General features: G+C 44.0%; 1 protein-coding gene across 1 annotated transcript; it reads right to left on the minus strand.

Moving 5' to 3' along the window:
• Positions 1 to 627: 627 nt before the first annotated feature.
• Positions 628 to 8,053, minus strand: LOC116888232 (aristaless homeobox protein-like). The gene is made up of 4 exons (XM_032889518.1): positions 7,909 to 8,053; positions 5,532 to 5,931; positions 4,937 to 4,982; positions 628 to 794 (listed from the first exon to the last, which is right to left on the minus strand). Exons 2-4 carry the CDS (start codon positions 5,921 to 5,923, stop codon positions 720 to 722), a joined length of 513 nt encoding a protein of 170 aa, XP_032745409.1. The 5' UTR covers positions 5,924 to 5,931; positions 7,909 to 8,053; the 3' UTR covers positions 628 to 719.
• Between the last annotated feature and the right edge of the window lie 14,417 nt (positions 8,054 to 22,470).

A 22,470-nucleotide genomic window follows, 5' to 3' on the forward strand; every position in this document is an offset into this window, starting at 1 on the left:
TGAGAATCCTTTGCCTCTCTGGCCTGGCCTCTTGTGCATCTTGTGCACAGGGATGGGAAAGAGAAGGAGCATCTTTCTAATCAGCATGGGATGGGCTCTTGTGTTTCCTTTGAAGCAGTAGGACGTGTGGCAAATGTCCTAGTACCATAACTATGGCCTTGAAAGGAAGGACAGTGAACAGACGTGGGGACAGCCTAGGTGATTGTTCACACTCCTCCCATGAACGCTCAGAATGGCCTCTTTGTATATTTGTTGCAGAGTTGGGGATAGGAGTAAAGTCCAGAGTATGGGTGGGACTCGGGCCTCTTTGCAAACCATCTTCTCACTGGGGACTTGCCCTGCTCCTGATTTAATGTTTTTGCTCTCACGGGGTCAAGGGTCAGGGTGAGGATCGCACAGTGTGACAACCAAGAAGAATACGTGTGTGAGTGAGGACATCTGTAGCTCCTGAGAAACCTTTGTGATTTGTGCAGCAATGAAGATGACTCTGGGTTGTCGTCTCTCTTTGTCCTTCTGCTTAAATGGTATTTTCTCAGTGATTTACATCCACAACTTACTGACCCCCTAGAAAGGACATGAAACGAATTGAATGCACGTCTCTTTATTGCCGAAGGGATAAGATTCTGTGGGTAGTATTAGTGCCTAAGGTGCCTTCCTCTGATGCCTGGACAGGAAGATGCGTCAGGACTCCTCCAAAAGCTTTGTTGCATGGCTTTCTTCTACCTGTCAGCAGATGCTCGCTGCAGCATTTGCTGTTCTTTCCTGTATCTGGCTCTTCTTCTCTTAAACCATCTCTGCAATGACATGGTGGAAGAGCTGGCTTTAGTATAATTCAACAGTCAATATCGCAGCTGGAAAAACCCGCACTGTGTAACGGATTACGCCAGTGAGCCTTCATATTGAACAGAACTACTGGCTTTTGGAGTTTTTTTTAAGTTTTGTTTCTTTCTTTAAAATTATTTTATACAATATAATTATGATTGTTCCTCTCTAAACATTTCCCACATCCTTCACACCCTCCTACCCACCCGACTTCATTCTCCTCTCTCAAATAAGACAATAACACAGCAAAATGAAAATCAAATCAAATAAAAAATAAGACAAAAACAGAGCAACTCAAACAAACAAACAAAAACACAGAAAGTGAAGAAGCAGCCAGAACTATTCCTGGGCATAGGGCCTGCCCCAGAGTATGCTTCACACACACAGTGTCACTCCATTGGAGAAAACTGATTTCCTCTCCCAGCAGGTATACATTGCAAATAACTGCTTGGTTGGGGGTAGGACTTTGTGTCCACTTCCCCTGTCGGTGCTGGGGTTTTGTCTGGTTCAAACCTGTGCAGGCCTTGTGCTTGAGAGTGAGAGACTTTGTGTCAGGGCAATACAACAAAAATGTTCCCCCATTTTCATATTCTTGCTGAGACCATTTCAGATTTAACTAGCATTTGCTGTCCTTGATGGGGAATCCCCTGGAAAATTATCCAACTCTATTCTAGGAACCAAGGATCAGGAATGTCCTCCCTAACTTATCTCTGTTTCAGTTAAACTGTCAGTTTTTACAGAGCCCCCATCCCCAGCTAAATGGCTGTTCTTTGAAGTGTTTACTTCTGCAAAGCCCCCTTGCAACTGCTGAGTGAGATGCCAGGGCATAGTTCTGGACACTCAGGGCTACACCTTGCTGCCAGAATCCTTGGCTGTGGTCTCTCAGGGTTGGAGGGCTGGAATAAACACTTTCAATCATCCATAAACTGTCTGAGTGAGCATCCCCAATAACAGCATTGGAGTGCTGAGTCCTAAGTGGGATGTCATCATCCAAGCCCTCACCTCAGGGCTCAGGGAGCCATGCAGAAGAGGAGGCAGAAATGTTATAGGAGCCAGAGGTGATCGATGACGCTAAGGAAACAAAATCTATTTTCTGTACGAAAAGGACAAAAATAAGAAGGAAGTTGACACACTTCAACAATCATACCCTCATTGTTTGCAGCCTGACTGAAGGACTTGTGATGTCTCACATAAGAGTTAGATCCCAACTGTCATTGGTGGCTCCTCACATGGGGTTACAGTACGTTATATGTACAGGGTTTTCACGGAAGCCTGCCTTCGAGGGTGCCTAAGGCACCACTAATCCTTACACTCCTGAATTCAAGGATGGTCATGCAAGGGAGGCCAGCTAAGAGCTGTGACATTGTCACCCTATAGGGTTAGGATAATGAAGCCAATTCAAATAATCATTAACTTATCTTGACACTCTCCTCCTTCCAGAAAGTTGAAGGGAGAGGGGAAAGCAACTTCTGCCCGCCCTATTCTCCGTGCCCTCTTAAGTTTTCTGGTCTCAGGACAAAGGCAGCGCTCTGGATAAGAACTGCCACTTGAAGACGTTGATGCACTACTTCCTGCCCAGTATGACATGGCATCCTGGGCCCGGTTATTTTACCAGGATATTCAAAGCCTTAAGGTTAAACCTCCATTCAGAAAGGTGACCTGCCACAATGAGGACAACAGTTAATAAAACTGCCTCCTCCTTAATACATTGACTATGAACAGTCACAGTCACCTGTTAGCGTCACCATCTTCTCAGACTCCTAGAGAATGGGTTCAATGTATTTGTTACATTGGGAAGTTCTCAAACTGCACATTTGTGACTACACATACTTTTTTTTTTTTCATAGCTGGGGACCAGAACAGGGGCCTTGCGCTTGCTAGCAAGCGCTCTACCCTGAGCTAAATCCCCAACCCGACTACACATACTTTTTAATCCCTGTCTGGAACCCTCTACTATGAAGATCTGTAGTTTAAAGAAGATCAGGGGACAGAAGCCCTGCTGAGGGGGACTCGAACCTACCAACTGGATGCCTCCATGAACTCAACCAAAGCCCAGTGCCTGACTCACGTGAGCTCACATTAGGCCAGAGTTCCCCACGTTTGGTTCTTAAAGCCCATGGATTATGTTTGTGAGAAGAAAAGGGAAATCAGACAGGAAGGCTTTGGGAAGTTCACGCTGCAGAGTGTGCAAACAGGAGCAGGTGAGTGTTTTCTCCTCTCTAGTGTCCTCTCTAGTGTCCTGTGTCCTCTCTAGTGTCCTGTGGCCATGCTCCCTCCAGAGCTGCAGTGCATCAGTCTCTCCACAGCTGCAGCATACTGGCCTGTGAGCTCAGAGAGGGGAAAACATTCCCCGCACCACGTTCAGCTTTTCTGTTCCTCTCACTCTGTCTCTCCATCCTGGGGAAAGCCTCTCTCCTTCCTCCCAGTGTCTCCCACCTGAGCCTGGTCCTAGTGTAGCTCCTACTTGTGGTGTCAGGATGCCAGTACTCAGGGGCCTGCTCTGAGAGAACGCCGTTCTGCAGTATCTTCTGCAGGTAGTACAGCCTGCTTATGCCATGGCTGTCCTGATGCATCCTGAGCAAAGTGAACACTATAGCACGTTGTGTTGCCTTTGTCTTTTCTGATTTGGCATGGAGTATTCAGTGTTTGGGGGGGACTCATAGCCTCAGCTTTTGATCCCATGACCTAAACATTAGTCTTTACTGTCTGGAGAAAAGAAATTCATTTGAAAATAAGAAAAATACAACTCTGAGTTCAAGTGAAGTCAGTTTTTCCCAATTCAGAAAACCCATCTTCAACACAGTCTCCTCTGAAGGAAAGGGAACCTTTGCAACTTCCGAGTTATCCAGAGACTCACTTGGCAGTGGCTTTCCAGCCTTTACTTTTTCTGGGGCTGGTGTGTGGTGTGCATGTATGTCGATAGGCAAATGCAGCCTTGTGCTTGCACAGGACTGAGACTGAAATCAAGCATCTTCCTATATTGCCTGCCGCTGCATGGTTTACTGTGGCAGGGTCTTTCCCTGAACCGAAGCTCAGCAACTAAGCTGGTCTAGAACGTCCGAGAGTCCCCAGTCTCTGCCTCCCGATTGCCATTGCAGGTGAGCTGCCACACCTACTAAGCTTTTGCCCAGGTACTAAGGACCCCAACTCAGGCTCTCAGACTCATCTGGCAATTGATCTATTCACTGAGTCCTGTCCTCGGCCCTAGCCTGCATTTCAACTTTGCGTGGTTTCCTGTGATCAGGTCCTACTTATTAGATTAACTGAAATTACTTCTGTTTCGTTCTTTTTATGTCATTTAAATACAGATTTCCAAAGTTATCAGCCCTAGGCATCTCCAAATACTAACTTGACTATTTTGGCAATGTTTTCAGTTAGCCACAACCCAACAGGGGCGGGGGGAGGGTAAAACTTAGCCTCACCACTATCCGCATCACCTTTCCACAGATTTACAAAGGTGAAGAGTCAACCATGTGGACTCTCTAAGTCCTATTGTCCACAATTGTCCACATGACTATTAGCTGAACTGAACACAGGCTAGTTGTTGAAAAACTGTGTTTCTTGGTAGAATTTCTCCCTTGTCTCAATTAATTTGTACTCTTAGCTAAGTGTACATTTGATGCAACTGAATGTGTTTCATCTGTATTGCCTGCTCCATCAATTAGTGTCCCTAAAGTCACTTAGAGCTCCATTATATGACCCTACACATAAGTGTCCCAAAATGATCTGAATGCCAGGACTCCAGTATTAATCACTGTAGATATAGCAATATACACTCATGTCCTCCTATATACACAGAATTATAATATTCAATGCTGTCTAGTCATCTGATGCTTTCATACAGATTATATGTAATCTGCTTTCTTTGTTGTTATTTTTTCAATTAAGCAATCATGCTGTTTTTGGCAGTAGGAAAGGGTTATAAGCTGCTGGCTGCCTATTCCATTTTCTTTTCTGGAAAACTCTAACACTCAATGTTTGTTTGCAATTATAAAACAGTCAAGGACACTCCCCCCCCACCATACCTCCACTCGCTTTTAATAATGGCTATAAGAAAATTGCCCATGTCCTGAAAGTCAAGTGCTTTTACCCGAGCCTTTTCGAATTTACTGACCTTCACTCTGGATTCTGCCAGGTACAAGTGCTTTGCGAGGTTTCTTCTGTGGAAAGAAGATGGGAAAGTAAAGCTGTTAGAGGGAGACAGCATCTCAGCTTGGCAAGATGAAGAGACTTCTGGAGACAGGTCACATACCAGTGCATAAATATGTAAAGATGCTGAGCTCTTAAATGTTAGAGTAGCTTTTCATTTCTCTCTAGCTCGCCACAGTAAATAAATACATTAATTAAAACAAGGGAGGTATGGCATACTAGTAGAGGGGTTGCTTAGAAACCACACGGTCTTGAGTTAAACTCCATTACAAAAGACGTGGGGCTGAGAGAACCATGAAGAGGAGGGAGGAGAGAGAAGGAAGGGAGAGGAAAAACAAAAACAAAAAAAACTGAAGGAAGAAATTGAGAGGCACCAACCAATTTCTAAACATCAACACTGAATTAATATATTGCCTTTGACCTCACCAAAACTTCTTCTTATATTCAGCAACACATAGGTCCCCATGCCTTGGGGCTCAAGGCATATGAGGGACCATGTCAGGGAAAAGTCACTTTCTAAAGAATGGAAGTTGGGATTGTTCCTAAAACAATCTACATACCTTGTGATCGCATCCAGGTACTTAGTAGTTTCAAAAGTCTTTGATTCCCTCAGCTGCCTGGGCGTGAGACCCAACTGGATCCGTGGCCTTGTGCGCCGAAACTGTGGGACTGTGGGAGAAGCCAAGTTCTTCTGCTCCTCCAGCTGTGAATCTCCTTGGTGGCTCCCATGGCCCTCATCTTTGACGTCATTACCAATGTACTTCACGTCTCCAACGTAGATCCTATCATCCTTGTCTGGGATGCCCTCGTACTTTAGTTTGTCTGAGCGATTTAGAGAACCTTCTCCAAAGCTGCCTCCCTCTGCTGCTTCATCAGCATCAAGGCTCACCTCGATCTCATTCTCCTCCAGTTTGTGGAAATTGGGCTCCACATGATCGGATTGGAGAGCCATGGTGGAATCTGCAAGGGAGGTGGCATTACTTCCACAAATGTTTTGTGAATTGAAATGGAATTGCAGCCTATGGGCTTTTAGCAAGTCTCATGCCTGTCCTCTTTCTGTTCCATGACCCCTATAGAGATATGTGCTCAATGCACATGTGCAGAGCATCCCCAACTTGGAACTCAACCAAACCCATCAAAACCTTCAGAGGCTACGCCCTAACCCTGCAGAGACTTGATGTGCCTGATTGGGGGGATACCCACGGGGCCCCACCTTCTCAGAGGAAAAGAGGAGGGAATGTGGGGAGGGACTCTGTGAGGAGAGGACCCGGATGGTGGCCAGCGTTTGGGATGTAAACTAATTAATTGATTAATTAATTAAAACCTTCAAAGGAAGGGACTGAGAGCAAGCTGTTGTAGGTATACAAGTGGGGATGAGAACAAGAATTCACACTGAACACATGGTGTCCGAGTGAACTTCTGGAGAACTTTTAGTCTCTGTATCTCACTGGGTGCACGGTGTAAGAACTGGGAATTATGTGCACATGGTTAGCTCGGTTTGCTTTTTTCCCCCCAAATTTCTGTGAGGACATTAAAAACACAACCAACCACTGTCGTCCGTCAACAGAAGTGGCGTGTTGGAGCCAAGTTTGCGTAACATTCTGATGGACAAGACACTGAAGGAAAAAAAAAAACTTGATGCCACCCTTAAAAGAGATCATTTTGTGTGTGTGTGTGTGTGTGTGTGTGTGTGTGTGTGTGTGTGTGTGGGCCTGCATGCATGCGTGCTTATGGATGACTGCAGGGAGCACTGGATCCCCTGAAGCTCGACGTATATACAAGTAATTGTGTAGCACTTGAGGTGACATGATGGGAACTGAACTTTGACCCTCTGAAAGAACAACAAATGCTCTTAAACATTTAGCCATCTCCCCAGCTCCCACCTCCACGTGCCAACTTTTTCTTTCTTCCTTTCAGTTGTAGAATCCTAGAGCTTTGTGACATTAGGACAGCTAGTAAAATTCTCAAGAAAGTTGTACTGCAAATATCTTGTCTTACAAATGTGAAAGCCAATGTCCACAAATACAAAAACCTTGTCAGATAACCATAGAACTAGTAGCTGAGTAGCTTACGATTCCTTTTAATTGCTGAATTTATTTTGTAAGTGTGTATGGACCATAGTGTGCGTGCGTGTGTGTGTGTGTGTGTGTGTGTGTGTGTGCGTGTGCACGTGCACCACAGCACATGTGTGGATGTCAGAACACAACTTAAGAGAATCAATTCCCTCTATCACGGGTGCCCCAGAGCTCAAGCTTGGGTTGTTAGGCTTAGCAGCAAGTTCCTTCACCTACTGAAACATTACAGAAGACCTCCCTCAGGTTGTTTTTATGTATAAAGGTTGTGGTACAGTCGCAGTCTCGTAAAAGTATCCCTGCTGAAAATCTTCAAAAAATCATTTAGAATACCTTTGAATATTCAATTTATTAGACATTGAGTCCCGTGTACATTATAGGGACTCATAAGTCATAGCCACATTCCTCTCCACCCCGGACTCTTGACCCAAGTATATCCCACCAAACTCCTTCTAAGCAGTCACTTACTGCCAGGACCGCCTTGGATTCTTACCTTCGAGAAGGAAGAAAGGAGGAAAAGAAGTAAGACAGCATAGAAGGAATAGAAAGAACAGGCAGCTGTGAGGCAACGAGAAGGTGGTCAGTAGTGTGACATAGCAAATGTGTGCCCAGGCCCAAAGCCTGAATCTTAGGACCCTTGCTGACTGCGTCCGATTCTCAGTTCTATTACCCTCCCGGATTACTGCTTTACCTATTTCTTTTGCCTCCTAAGAACATTTTACACTCAGCTGCTCCTGTGAAACAGACCTTTTCTAGGGAAGCAACACACATTTACTCACCACAGAAAGGGAGCCCACTGCAGACCAAAGTAACAGTTATACCTGTCTCCACCTTGGTGAACAAATGGGTTTTGAGAGTTACTTACAGGAATGTGGGCGAGGGGTTGCTTACAAGGAGCAGAGATGACTCAAAGACAGCTTCGTCACCAAAGTCTATCTCAGCCTGAGTGATGGCTCATAAAATCTAGAAACCCAAAGCACACTCTACGGCCTGCAGGCAGCTCAACAGGTTGCAGAGTTTTTCCAGGTGGCTCGGTTAGTCTGAACGTCTTCCCTGCAGCTCAACTGCTCTTTGCTCCGTCTAAGCAGCTCTGCTGGTCTTTTCCAGGCTGCTCCACTGGTCTGAGAGTGACGCACAGCAGTCTTTACTATTTATATACTCTTGGGGAGGGCGGGGCTTAGGGAATCTGGTCAATGAGCTTTTTTTTTTTTTTTTTTTTTTTTTTAGTATACAAGGTTTCAATCCAGGATGAAACTGCTATACAACATCCGTTTAAAAAAAAAAAAAGAATCACTAATAGAAACTTACACTTCAACCTATTACACCTCCCCAAAGAGACACACAATACTTGGAAATTAATACAGCATTATAACTTTCAGATACCTAGTAATAAGGTATAGTATGAAAAAGCAAGATGGTTGGGGTTGGGAGTTTTAGCTCAGGGGAAACACTTGCCCTAGCAAGCGCAAGGCCCTGTTCAGATCCCCAGCTCAAAAGAAAAAAAAAAAAAAAAAAAAGAAAAAAAAAAAAAAGCAGATGGTTGAAAGCAGAAGAATGGTGCGGGGTCAGGTGCCCAACGAACCCAGACAAAGCAACAACCAGACCCAGAACACCTGAGTTTGTGGAAAGAACATGCAACAGAAAGCACCAGGTAACAGCCCAGCTCAGAACACATGTGCCATTTGATGTTAAAGAGCCCATGCACACAGTATTTTGTTGGACACAATAAAGGCCTTCTATAAGATACTAAACCAGTGATTTTCAACCTTCCTAATGCTATGACCCTTTAATACAGTTTCCCATGTGGTGGTGACTCCTGACCATAAAATTATCTTCATTATTACTTTATAACTGCAATTTTGCTATTACAAATCATTAAGTAAATATCTGACCTCCCGGATATTTGATATGTGGCCCCCAAAGGAGTTGCGACCCACAGGTTGAGAAGCACTGTTCTAACCAAGGGGGCTTGCATCCAAGCTGCATATACCTGGTTTACTTCAACTTAACATCAGGGAAGTTGGATGCGTTCCTGGCCCCAACAACACTGAAGTCCACTAGAAAGTTCTACATCTACATCCCTAATTAAATAAGAATTCCCTGCTGCCTACTTGTACTCACGGCACATTCCAAGCAAGTTTTAGGAACCAGAAGTACAATTTTTTTTCCAGGTATTTGCCAATGACCTCCAGTTCAAATGTTTACTGGTACCCCTCTAGCTACCCACCATTCCACATCCTCATTTTGAGATGTAATGAAAAGGTGCAGTTTAGAAAAATATCTTTTCATTTCCTCGTTTCTGTGAGATGTGCGAACGTTTACTTTATGTAGGTGCTCATTTATTTCTAAGCCAATTTAAATAGAAATCCTTTAAGAGAGTTGGTGCATTCATTATATACATGTAACCAGATATAGAAAATATCTAGTATGTATTAGGTGTGCATTCATATACAAACACACAATTGGAGGGACAGATCTTATAGCTGTCATTCTAACTATTAAATCAGACATAAATAAGTAACACAAAAGCCAATGGTACATTAGCACTTTTACACACACACACACACACACACACACACACACACACTCACACTGAATATTTGTGGAGAAGTCTATTCAATATCTGATGATTTTAATATGGAGTTTTCTGTAATCTATAAACTGTTTATTAGGTGAGGGATCAAGGAGCCCTATTTGAATATCTGCAGTGCCCATCTGAGGGTACGAAGTACTCAGTATCTAGCTGATGGGCTGGGCCTTCTTTTACTAGAGGTTCATGCCAACGTTGTTGACAACTCTGAATCCCTTTGTGGCGGAAAGGACGTACTGGGCCAGTGACCGTGCAGCACGGGCTCTGGGGTGGAAAGGAAACCGTGTGGCAGAAGGGAAGGATTTACAAGATGCCTATTAAGGGATTCATGGCCAGAGGGGAAACGGATTGAAGATAGCTAGAGGAGGGAGGAGAACAGAAACAGAGAGCAGAACTTGCTACATCTAATAAGGTGACTTCTCTATCCTAAATACTGCAATGAGTGTTCTGGTTACCATCATCAAAATTCTGCCCCCCCCCAAATAGGCCAGAGCCAGTAGGGATTCAAGAATAAGGTTCCATTCAGATGAAATATCCCATAGGATAACATCCAACAGAGAGGTCTCTTTATCACCAGGGAAAACCTTTCAAGCACAAGGAGTCTGGGAATAGTGCCCATCGAAGGCAATGTTTAAGCATAAAGGTCTTTGAGCCTAGGAGGAGCCTTTCTTTTGAAAGAAGTTTGAGGTTCTAACCCAGCCTCAGAGTAGACTCAAACCTCAGGAGTTAACGTCCACCTTAACTAGCTTTCATAAGGCCACCTGAAGCAATGCTTCTGGAATATGATGCATAAGTAAATGTCAATCGTATAGGTCAGGAATGAAGGCCCAACATGGAAGTATGAATACCTGAGGTCAAAGGTGATAGGTCCAGGAGCTCAGGGACGTCAAAGTCACAGCACCGGAACTATAAAAGGAAAACGTTTACTGAACTCTTCAACAGGAGAAAGGGAGACTGTTTTCCAGGGGACCTTCAAGACAGGAAGATGGAAAAGAGCTGAGCTCATGCTCAGGTCTGGTCCAAAGACAAGACATAGCTCGTAGGCAAGTCTCCCCTTTGACCTAAATACTGGGCTACCAGGTCTGTGACCCTGACTGAGGAGGAAAAAGAAACGTTTAGCTACTTCTTCACTGAGGTCATGCATTGAGGGCCATAACTGACAGTGCTGTCTCTAAAATGAAGCCTGGTTGGGACTGGAGAGATAGTTCAGTGATTAAGAGCACCCCTGGTGCTCATTCAGAGGATCTAGGTTCACTTATCATCACCCCACATCTTGGCCTACAACTGTCCATAGCTCCATTTCCAGGGTATCTAATTTGTCTTCTGACCTCCACAGACTCCATGAAAGTACACGGTGCACATACACATATGCAAGCAAAACAGTCACACAGGTAAAATAAACTAAAGTAATCTTTAAAAAGAATAAATGGCAATGTTGTGCCTGTGGGATTGATAACTTGAGAGCTGAGGGTAGGGGTTGAAGTGTGGTAGAAGGAAACCAACTCACAATAATCCCTTGTGGTCAGGGAGAATCCTGGCTGAGTAAAGATAAGACTTTGCCTAAGTCAGGCCGGAGTCTCCAGACTTCTGTTGGGTGTTTACACAAATAAGATCACAAAGCAGACATTGACAGTGCTCGGCTACACAGGACGGCTCAGCTGAGTCAGCATGAGCTTTGCTAAACCTGGACCAGGCAGACACAAAGTCAAGTTCAGAGCTCAGGCGGGTCTCAAGAGCTCAGAGAGACTGGATGTGGGTTCCTCCCCTCTGTAAGCTCAAGACAGAAGGGGAGGGATGGGGGGGGGTGGGGTGGGATGGGAGTGGGGGGTGGGAGGAAGGTGGGAGTGGGGGTGAAGGGTGGGAGGGTGGGGTGGGGGTGGAGAGTGGGAGGTGGGGTGGGGGGGGTGATAAATACACACCATGCAGTGAAGATGGAGAAAAATGGCAGAGAATGTGAGGTACTAGCCTTGCCTACTTCAGGCAGGAAGCATAAGGGAGAGCAGGAGGACCAGGGCACTTCCTGAAGGGATAAGAGAAACTGAGACTGTAAAGAGCAGGAGGAAGAAAGGCTGTAGCCTGGATAGAGCGAAGGAAAACATGGGAAAGGGCATAAGGCAGGTAGGAGGGAAATGACTGCCCTCATCACTGTAAGGGGGATTTAGCTTCCCCTTAAGAACGAGGGAGTGATCCACTAAATGGATGAGGAGTTGCTTAAGACCAAGCCACGTTTGTGAGCAGAAGTTGGACTGCTTTAGGGATCTTGGTTGAAGCCACACAGCAGAAGATTTGTTCCAGTCCCCTGAATACAAGTGTCAGCCAAAGAGGTGCCCCACCACAACCCTGTATATTTTATGGGCTTTGGGCTCTTAGACATGTAGCTCAGGCCTCTCTGGACTCTCCAGATATTACTGGACTAGGAAAAAGGGTCCCTAACAACCTGACACCTTGGTTTCTAGTGCGATAAACTAGTTTGGAACCATAATTAGTGTATGATCCAGGTACAGGGTCTGTTATGCATCTGAAAGAATCCAAGGCATCATACTATAGAGATGCTACGATGTTTACTATGGCACTATTCACAATAGCCAAGATAACAAATGTCTATCAATAAAATGGACAAGGAAAATGTGCATTCGCTACACATTCTTATTGTCTTTCACTTTGCACTTTAAAAATGACATTAAAATCACAAGAGAATGAGTTGAGCTGGAGAACGTGTCAAACAAAATAAACCAGACTCAGAGAGATGACACACAGTTTTCCCTGTATATGTATTATAGGTAATAAAAATAGAGAAAATTGAAGAAGCACCAGGTAGGAAGAGCAAGGGATGGAGGAGGAAGGGTAAAAGAGAAGATAATCTGAGAGGCGAACATGATCAAACTGACACATCCAGATATGAAGACAGCATTTGGGGCAATTGATATGTGTGGTCTGCCATCCATTCACTTCCCTCTGGGGTATCAGAGGTCACTGTATGCCAGACAGAGGAGGGTGAAGCGGAGCTACGGACAAAAGTTCTACTGTGCCCCAGTCCGGCTGGGAGTGTTGGGTATGTTACATCTCTTAGAACAGAAACAAAGCGGTTTGGGCGAGCAGGCTGTGCAGGGCAGGTAGCCAGAGTTCTAGGCCTCTCGGCTACATCTGCAGTGGTGGAGGCAGTGCTGTGAACTGCCACCGCTTTAATGGGAGCCTCTGCAGGCGGTGAGAGCCTGGCCAGCCAGGTGGGTCCAAGATCCTATGGTGAAGGCTTCAGGGAGAGAGAACTCTTCCCCAAGTGTTACAGTTTAGCAAAGACAGGCACTTGGTGAAATGACTTGCATGATTTATTCCATGTGGATGGACTATATGAACCTTGAGGAATGGGGTGGGAGTTAGAGGTGGGTGTTTCCTATTGGCTGAGTTTGAGACGTTAGTGATGCTCTATTTGCATGGGGAAGGATTACAAGCCCTACAATATGTGACTGACTGCCAATGGCACTCTCAGCCGGGTGTTGTGATTACACATTCCAGAGCAGGTACAGAAATAAAGGGCAGCTCTACTCCTGCCACTCTCAAACCTCTGAGAGTCCCAGGATCTGAGCTCACTCAAACTTGCCGGTTCTTTATGCCTGTCTAGTGGCATGGGACACTTGTCCTACAAATACCGAATAAACAGAAATAAAAAAAAATACAATGTAAGCAATTTTTAAACGTCCTAGATTTTCCCTCTTAGCATATTGTGCAATTTAGCAGTCTAAAAAGGTTTCTGAGAGCAAGTTACATTTATATATTTATACATAAATGTAACAATAATAAAGAAAAGAGACCATAAATTTGAGGGGTAGCAGAGAGGTATGAGAGGAGTTAGAGGGGAGAGAAGGAAGGGGAGAAATGATGTAATTATATTTCAATTAAAAATAAAATAATTTTTAAAATGTCCTAGAAAGGGTGGTGAGGACTGATGGTGGTAATGCCATGCACACGGTAGGACCTTGGCCCATCATGAATAAGAGTTAGCAGCAAACATGGATTAGGAACTAAGAAACTCCATTAGAGAAACTTAAGGCAGGGATGGACAGAAAGTATAGCATGTGTGGGTGCAGGAATTACAGTGTAGATGATCAGGACAGAACAAGGCATTTTAAGATCCATGACATGTGAAGTATAGTCAACTATTTTCTTCTGTTCCCAAGAATGAAGATGGCTTAAAATTGGTTCTCAGGCAAAGCTAGCATGCTGAGAGCTGCTGTCTGAGGAGTTCTATACACGTCATTTACATGGTCAGCATATTTTTCTAAAACACATGCTTGAGTAGGTTGTTGTCTTAGTCAGTGTTCTATTCCTGTGAAGAGATCCCATAATCACAGCGATTATTATAAAGGAAAGCATTTAATTGGGGTTGGTACATGGTAAGCCATTGTCGTCATGGTAGGGAGCAGGGCAGCATGCAGGCAGACATGGTGATGGAGAAGGAACAGAGAGTTCTATGTCCAGATCCATAGGCAGCAGGAAGAGAGAGTGACTCTGGGTTTGGCCTGGGCCAAGGAAGTGACACACTTCCTCCAGCAAGATCATACCTCCCAGTCTTTTCAAATAGTGCCACTTCCTGGTGATCACTATGGGGGCCATTCCAATCTCATTCAAACCATCAAATTCCACTCCCCTTGTCCCTATAGACTTGAATACACACACACACACACACACACACACACACACACACACACACACACACAGACACTCTGCATCTCTTCCAACTTCAAATGTTCCTGTAGTCTATCAGAGTCTCCATAAAATTTAAAAATTTAAAGTTCAAAATCTCTTCTGAGACTCAAGGTAACCTCTTAACTGTAACCCCTGTAAAATCAAAATGAAAAAAGCATACCACATATTTCCAACACACAATGGCACAGCTGTCAAAATTCAAATACCTCAAAGTTCCATACGAACATTTAAGCCAAGCTTTAGAAATGAAACCATCTGGCTCCATGCTCTCATTTCCAGGAACTCAGGGCTGCCCGTAGAAGCATGTTCTTTAGTCGTTTGCCACGGACTCTGCTCTGCTTCATTCTCTTGATTTGTTACCTGTCTGGCCATAATAGTGTTTGAACACTGATCATTGTACTTCCTTTAGGAGGAATGAATGAATGAATGAATGAATGAATGAATGATTTATTTGTTTATTTATTTATGTTGACATGTATGGGTGTTTTCTTGCATGTAAGTCTGTGCATAACACAGAAGCCAGAAGAGGATTCACACCCCCTGGAACTGGAATTACAGATGGATGTGAGCCACCATGTACTTGACAGCAATTGAATCCGGGTCCTCTGAAAAGTGGCCAGTGTTCTTAACTGCCAAGCCATCTCCCTAGCCCCAACATTGCACTCTCTAATGGTGTAAAATGTCAGATATTTCGAAGCAGAGAGAATCACAGAAAACTATGTACCCTAATCTAGTTTTTATCATTATTCATAAACACCAATAATTATGAAATAATTATATAATTATTTCATAATCATAGAAAAATCAAAACCAAAATACATAACTTGAGAATTTTAACAATCTGCACCGGGTTTTCAAATGGTTGCCCTGTCGAAGAAACTTCTGCATGTGGCTGCAACTGATTTCAGTCATGTACATAGAGCTTGCAGTCTCCTTTCTCGTAGAAAAAAACACACACACACACACACACACACACACACACACACACACACACACTCCACAATTTAAGGTATGGATTAAACAAGATAGGAAGAATTCATTTGAATCTTATATGACCCTCTCTATACAGCTTGCTTGGTACATACTCTCTAGTATTCAAATGAAACCTCCTTTTAGGAATGGTCTCTACCCAATGCTAAATATAAGGATCATCAAGGACTCAGAATTTCAAATGAATAATATTTTTGAAATATTTTAGAAAATGAAAAGATAATGAGTCCTGAGTCCATTATGAACCATATGAATCATGTATAAAAACATGTTGTGACTATTCATATGCACACCCTTGCCTTATACTCCTCTCTCTGATCAGGTTCTGAAACTGAGGAAACTGAGTGTAAAAATAATTACTTTGGTGCTCACAAGGTGTTGGGTCCATTACTACAAACAATGGTTGGAAAGCCATTGAAGCCTTGGCTATCCTGGCACAGAAAAAGCATGAAATAAGCCAAGTTGTGGGGAATAAGACCTGGTGTACAGCTCTTGCTTAGGCCATTAAGCATGGTGCTTAACCCACAATCACATAGAGACATGGAATACTTAAGGAAGTATTCTCTCAGCGCTGGAATCGTGAGATGAAATCTCGGAAGTCTAGGGCCTGCTGGACTGACTGCAGGCTACATGTGCTCCAGGCTACTTCCAACGTCCATGCTAGAGTAACTGTGGCAAAGGGTCAGAGCTCTCTGTTCCTGAGAGTATTTTGTACTCATTCTCTCTCCGCCATCCAATTCACAGTTCACAGGATAGGTAGTCACATCAGAAAATGAACACACACACACACACACACACACACACACACACACACACACAGAGAGAGAGAGAGAGAGAGAGAGAGAGAGAGACAGAGAGAGAGAGACAGACAGACAGAGAGACAGAGAGAGACAGAGAGAGACAGAGAGAGAGACAGAGAGAGAGACAGAGAGAGAGAGACAGAGAGAGAGACAGAGAGAGAGACAGAGAGAGACAGAGAGAGGTGGGGTATTGGAACTGGACTCTGGGTCCTAGGGCAGAGGGAAGAGCAGACTCAGAACTGAGAGAGTAACGTTTGGCAATCCCAGAGACGTGTAATATCCTGGAGTTCACTGGAGCACTTGTCATCATCCTGGCTATGACCATGAAGCCTTACCACGTCCTCTTTCATACTCAGACTAATACACAGTGTCAGCTGTCACTTAACCTGTGCTGAGGCTCCATGCCCTGAATGTGGTGATGAAAGCATTTGCCTTGGCAGATCTTGTACTTTGGCCCTCAGCGATCTTTATGTGGGTCCACTGGTTTAGGCCTCAGTAGGATCTGATCCTCATTGACATGCCTACATCTGATGGCAGCGTACCCGTTCCAGGTTCCAAGTGTATCTACTATCACTTAGATGGAGGTGTTGCCTCTCTGTGAAGAGGACTTGATGTTTCCATGTATGAGAAAGAAAGCCTTCAATAACCTAACAATGGCAGTCAAGGATGACTGAATGGAGGTGTGCTTTCAGAAGAGGGGCTCCATGCCACGGATTGCCTAACTATACTCGCCTTGGTGGGGTGGGTATTCTGGAAAAACATGCTTCCCTGGAATGCCCAGGAAAAATTTGATGTTTAAATGGGAGCAGAGATTTCCAACATTCCACTGAAGAAAATTTGGAAATATGCCTTCACCCAGAACCTAAAATGTCCAGCATGGGTGACTCGTTAAGAAGCAATATTTTTTATAGTAATGTTTATATAGTGCCTCAAATACATTCTGAGAAATGAGTTCCCAGGCAATTTAATCATCACCCAGACATTATACAATACTCATGGTCTAGCTTAGTGCTCACCTTTAGTGTCTGTGGTATATCCCACTGACAAACGTTACGCGCAATGCTCTAGTAATTCGTGACCCAGTCTCTAATCATCCCTACTGCATCAGATTTTAATTGTGACTCTAATTTTCATATATAAACTCAAGCCCAGTAGGTATGTTTATATAAGACACAGTCAAAAAATCTGGGCATGGTCTCATGTGCCTCAAGTCCCCAGCATTAAGAAGGCAAACACAGGTACATTACCACAAATTTGAGTCTATCCTGGTCTACATAGCAAGTTACATGCCAGATAAGGATACATAGTGAGATCTTGTCCCAAACAAACAAATAAATGGAATAAAAGAAACATATCTATATGGATGAAGCAAAGAAGTGCAGAAGTGTAGATGGGCTCCTGAGACACAGCCAGAATACAGCAAATACAGGCGAATGCCAGCAGCAAACCACTGAACTGAGAATAGGACCCCGTTGAAGGAATCAGAGAAAAGAACTGGAAGAGCTTGAAGGGGCTCGAGACCCCATATGTACAACAATGCCAAGCAACCAGAGCTTCCAGGGACTAAGCCACTACCTAAAGACTATACATGGACTGACCCTGGACTCTGACCTCATAGGTAGCAATGAATATCCTAGTAAGAGCACCAGTGGAAGGAAGCCCTGGGTCCTGCTAAGACTGAACCCCCAGTGAACTAGACTGTTGGGGGAGGCGGCAATGGGGGAGGTGGGGAGGGAACACCCATAAGGAAGGGGAGGGGGAGGGATGTTTGCGGAAACCGGGAAAGGAATAACACTTTCAAAATGTATATAAGAAATATTCAAGTTAATAAAAAAAAAACATATCTATGTGTAATATAAATAGAAACAACACACATAAACAATAGTGTCAATTGATGTGATGGCTAATTTTATGTCAACTCGACACAAGCTGAAGTTGTTTTGGAAGACGAAAGCTCAACTGAGAAAGTGCCCCCATCAGATTGGCCTATAGTACATTTTCTTTCTTTGATCAACAAAATAAAATATAAGATAAAACAAAACCTTCCATTGAAGTTGGACAAGGCAAACCAACAGAAAGAAAAGAGCCCAAGAGAAGGAACAAGAATTGGAGACTCATTTGTTCACTTTCAAGAGTCCAATAAAAGTACTAAACTGAATGCTCTAATATATACACAGGGGCCTGGTGCAGGCCCTGTGAATGCTGCCTCAGACTCTGTGAGTTTAAATGGCCTTTGCTCAGTTGATTAGGAGGGCCTTATTCTCCTGAGGTCCTCCATAACTTCTGGCTCTTATACTCTTTTTCCCTTCTCTTCACTGGAGTCCCCTTGGCTCTAAGGGGAGTGATTTAAAATGGTGGAGACAACCCATTTAGAGCTGATTACGAGGAACAAGGAATTGTTAAAGGCAGCTTGATTGGACCATTTTCAGCAACACAGAAGTCAGAAGCTTCCAAGCTTTCAAAGGCTCTGGGAGTACTAGCCTAGTGCTGGGATTGCCATTCAGTTAATGTACCGTAATTTGGAGCAAAAAGCATGTGTGCCCTCCCCAGCATATGCTCAATGTATCCAGCACCATCCACACTACACGAGCTCTCGAATGTCTAATAGCGTAGGACCTGAGCTGTGTTCCATCAGCAGCACTTCTGGTTTCAGGCTGACTCCAAAAACTCAGCTATTACCTGAGCTGGACTCCTGCTATGAACCTGGATGAATTTCAACTTTTCCTCTGCCTCCTTCTTCTACCTGGCTGCTGTATATGTGAGCACTGTCAAAGCCTGTACCGGGAAATCACCTTTTTAACATGCTTGGCACAGCTGCCTTTGTGGTACACTGCATTTTTTTATTATTATATACATGAAAACAATGATGCCATACTCATTTCAAAAATATTAAGTGTCTATTTCCTGAGCATTCCAGAATGTAATCAGGTGCACTTCAGGGTTGAAGTCACATGCCCATTCTCTCCTGCTGTTGATTGGAAGATAGTCCGAGGAAGATGCAAACAGTGCAAGCCAGAGGACAGAAAGCTAACACAAAAATCTATTTTATGTGCTGAGTTCTTAGGCATTGTGGAAAAAAAATCGAAAGGCTTGGGGATGTGCTTTTCAGGGGGGAGTAAAGGGTAGTTATTGGTGCACTGGCTTTCTGAAGCAGAAGTAAAAGGATGTCAAACCCTGCAGTTAACTCGATGAACTCTGACGATCTCCCTGTCCTGTGGCATTGAAATAACCCCCTATTTCACAGTTATGGCAGCTGCAAATGAGGCATTTCAGTCACGGTCCCAAGATATACAGAGCTGAGGCTTGGGGATTTAGCCTCCCCTTCTCACTTCACAACACAATTGCCCATCCCATATTCTTTCTATTTTTTCCTTTTATTAAAAATTTTTGGGGGAAGTACTGTCTGAAGAGTGCTCCCCCTCCCCCTATGTAGGGTGAAGTAAAAGCTGGGACTGCCCTTTGGAAGACTAGGCTTTATGATTTAAAGTCTCAGTGGCCTGCAGGTTCCCTGAGGTGGGGCGGGTGGGGGAGGTCGTGTCAGGATAGCTTGCTCCTCCACTGGCATGGGGCACCACAGATAAATGACATCTTCTCAGACTGCCTGCCCTCAGGGAGATTCTGAGGGTTTTTAGTGGGGCCACATGCAGTTTGGGTAGCCATCTAACATCCATCCACTTCAAGCAGTGACTCATGTACTAGGACACTCTGACACCTTCGAGGGAAGCCCAAGTCTCAGTGAACTTGAGGGAAGCCCATGAAGTCTCAGTGAACTAATGCGACTACTTATCAGCTGTTCTGAGGCACCATACCCAAACTGCAAGCCTTTCACCTCAACCAGCAGCCCCCTTCCTCCATAGTTGCCTGTCCTCAGATGCTTTACAGTGCTGAGGACAGAAACCAGGGCCTCGCTCCACACTGCTACTGGGCTTATGCTACTTCTTTCTATGCCTACTGCTCTCTTTCTCCTCTACAGTTAGAATCCAACTGTCTCCTGGAAACTGCACGACAGTCATCAAAGGGGAAAAACCATCTTCTGAGGCCCATGTCAGGAGCCTTTCCATGGAAAGGCTCAGCATCCCTGGAAAGACACCAGTTTTCTGCATTGGAATGGTTCAGGCTCAGCGTCTCTGTCTCTTTATCTACACTATAAAACCCATGGACGGCCAAGTAATCAAGTTTTATAAATATACAAAAGACATTATAAAGCACATGACACTTTTTCAGAACAAAATAATAGGTATGTGTGTTAGCCACTGTCAGGAGGTTGGGGGGTGTCAGGAACTCTTTTTTTTTTTTTAGATTTATTTTATTTAATGTATATAAGTACACTGTAGCTGTCCTAGACACACCAGAAGGGGCATGGATCCCATTACAGATGGCTGTGAGCCACCATGTGGTTGCTGGGAATTGAACTCAGGACCTCTGGAAGAGCAGTCAGTGCCTTTAACCAGTGAGCCATCTCTCCAGCCCAAAAATAGAATCTTTTTTTTTTTTTTCAGAGCTGGGGACCGAACCCAGGGCCTTGTGCTCCCTAGGCAAGGGCTTTACCACTGAGCTAAATCCCCAACCCCAGGAACTCTTTTCCTGACAGTTTACCTAGAGTTTTTCCTGCTTTTGGAAGTTTTGGGAGGTTGAGATTGAAGATTCAGCCCAATATGGTTTGTTTTAGATTTATTCTTACTTTTATTTGTGTGTATTGTGTGGTTCACAGGTAAATACTACATGTATGGGGGTATCCTCAGAGTCCAAAATCAATGTTGGATGCCTTGAAAGTGGAGTCACAGGTGCTTGTGAGTTTGCTGATGTGGGCTCTGGAAGCCAAACTCTGATCCTCCGCTACAGTAGTAAATGCTCTTAATCTGTGAACCATCTATCTACCCAGCCCCCTAATGTGTATTTATTTTATTTTTATTAATTAATTGCTTCATTTCTTTTTACCAAACCTTTTGTGTAAGCTGTTTAAAGATTTCTATGCTTGTACTTACTCAAAAGAACGCTCTTTGAAAAATCAAATGATTTCCTATTCAACCATGAACATATTTATCCATTCATTTTACATCTATATCCGTATATACTGTGAACTAAGAACAAAATATTGTTTTTTTAAAAGTTTGAATGTTTACATATTTACCTTCACTCCAGTAGGAGTAAGGGACCACATCAACATCCTCGGTGATAAGAACTGAACTAAACCAAATAGTTCATGTGGAATGTAATAAATAGAGATTAACTATGAAAATCTGGGGTAACTATATTTTCTTTTTTTTTTTTGTTCTTTTTTTTTGAACTAGGGACCAAACCCAGGGCCTTGCGCTTCCTAAACAAAGCGCTCTACGCTTCAAGCTAAATCCCCAGCCCCACTATATTTTCTTATGCAGATTATTTAATTTTTTGGAGGGGGTAACGGTGTGTGTCTTTTTTATTGTTGTTGTTGCTTTTTTTTTTGTTGTTTTTTGTTTTTGTTTGGTTGGTTGGTTTTTAGTTTTCTGAGGCAGAATTTTACTGTGTGGCCCTGGCCGTCCTGAAACTAAATCTGTAGACCAGGCTGGCCTCAAATTCATGGAAATCTGCCCGCCTCTGCCTCCCGAGTGCTGTGATTAAAGGCTTGGACCACCGCTTCCCGGCTGTTTGTTTTTTGACAGTGCCATTAACTAGATCAGACCAGTCTCAAGATCTTGGATATACTTGAAGAACAATGGCTAGCTAGTGTTCAGTGTACTAATAAGGACTCTTGAACTAACAGCCACTAAGCTAAACATGTCCACTTAATTTTCAGCCCGTGATCTGAGCAGCCAGTGGTAGGTGGCGAATGAGGCCAAAAGAAATTTCTAGGTGTTCCCACAAGAATCCTGTGGTCAGTGTGTGTTCTTACCTTTCTCCCATACTACATTTCCAAATTATTTTGCGGTTCTACACAGTCTACCTGTCGTGGTAATCTTTGTAATCAATGAGGAACAGGCAGTCTGCGTATTCGTGTGTCCTTACATGGACACACGTTAAAGCCCCCACACAAACCCCCTCCCTCACAACCCCTCCCTCCGTCCCTCATGTTCTGGGCCATACCCCACCAAACATCATCTATTGCGACAAATAAGTAAAAAGCCACTGGTGGTCAATCACTGAGGAAAGAACCAGTAGCGCCCATCTAGAGGGAAGTGTAAGGACGTCAAACGTGAGACAAATGGAGAACTTGTGGCGCATGCGCACAACTTCTCCATTGTCGTCATCTCTCACCCAGGCCCTTGTTTTCGGCTTCCGTCTCGATCAGCAAAAGACGCCAGGCATCGAGGTAGTTCGTTCCTAGGGCCCCAAAGTTCTTGGTGGCTTCGGCCCAGTTCTAGTT

This window comes from Rattus rattus, chromosome X, assembly GCF_011064425.1.
Source record: "Rattus rattus isolate New Zealand chromosome X, Rrattus_CSIRO_v1, whole genome shotgun sequence".
Taxonomy (NCBI): domain Eukaryota; kingdom Metazoa; phylum Chordata; class Mammalia; order Rodentia; family Muridae; genus Rattus; species Rattus rattus.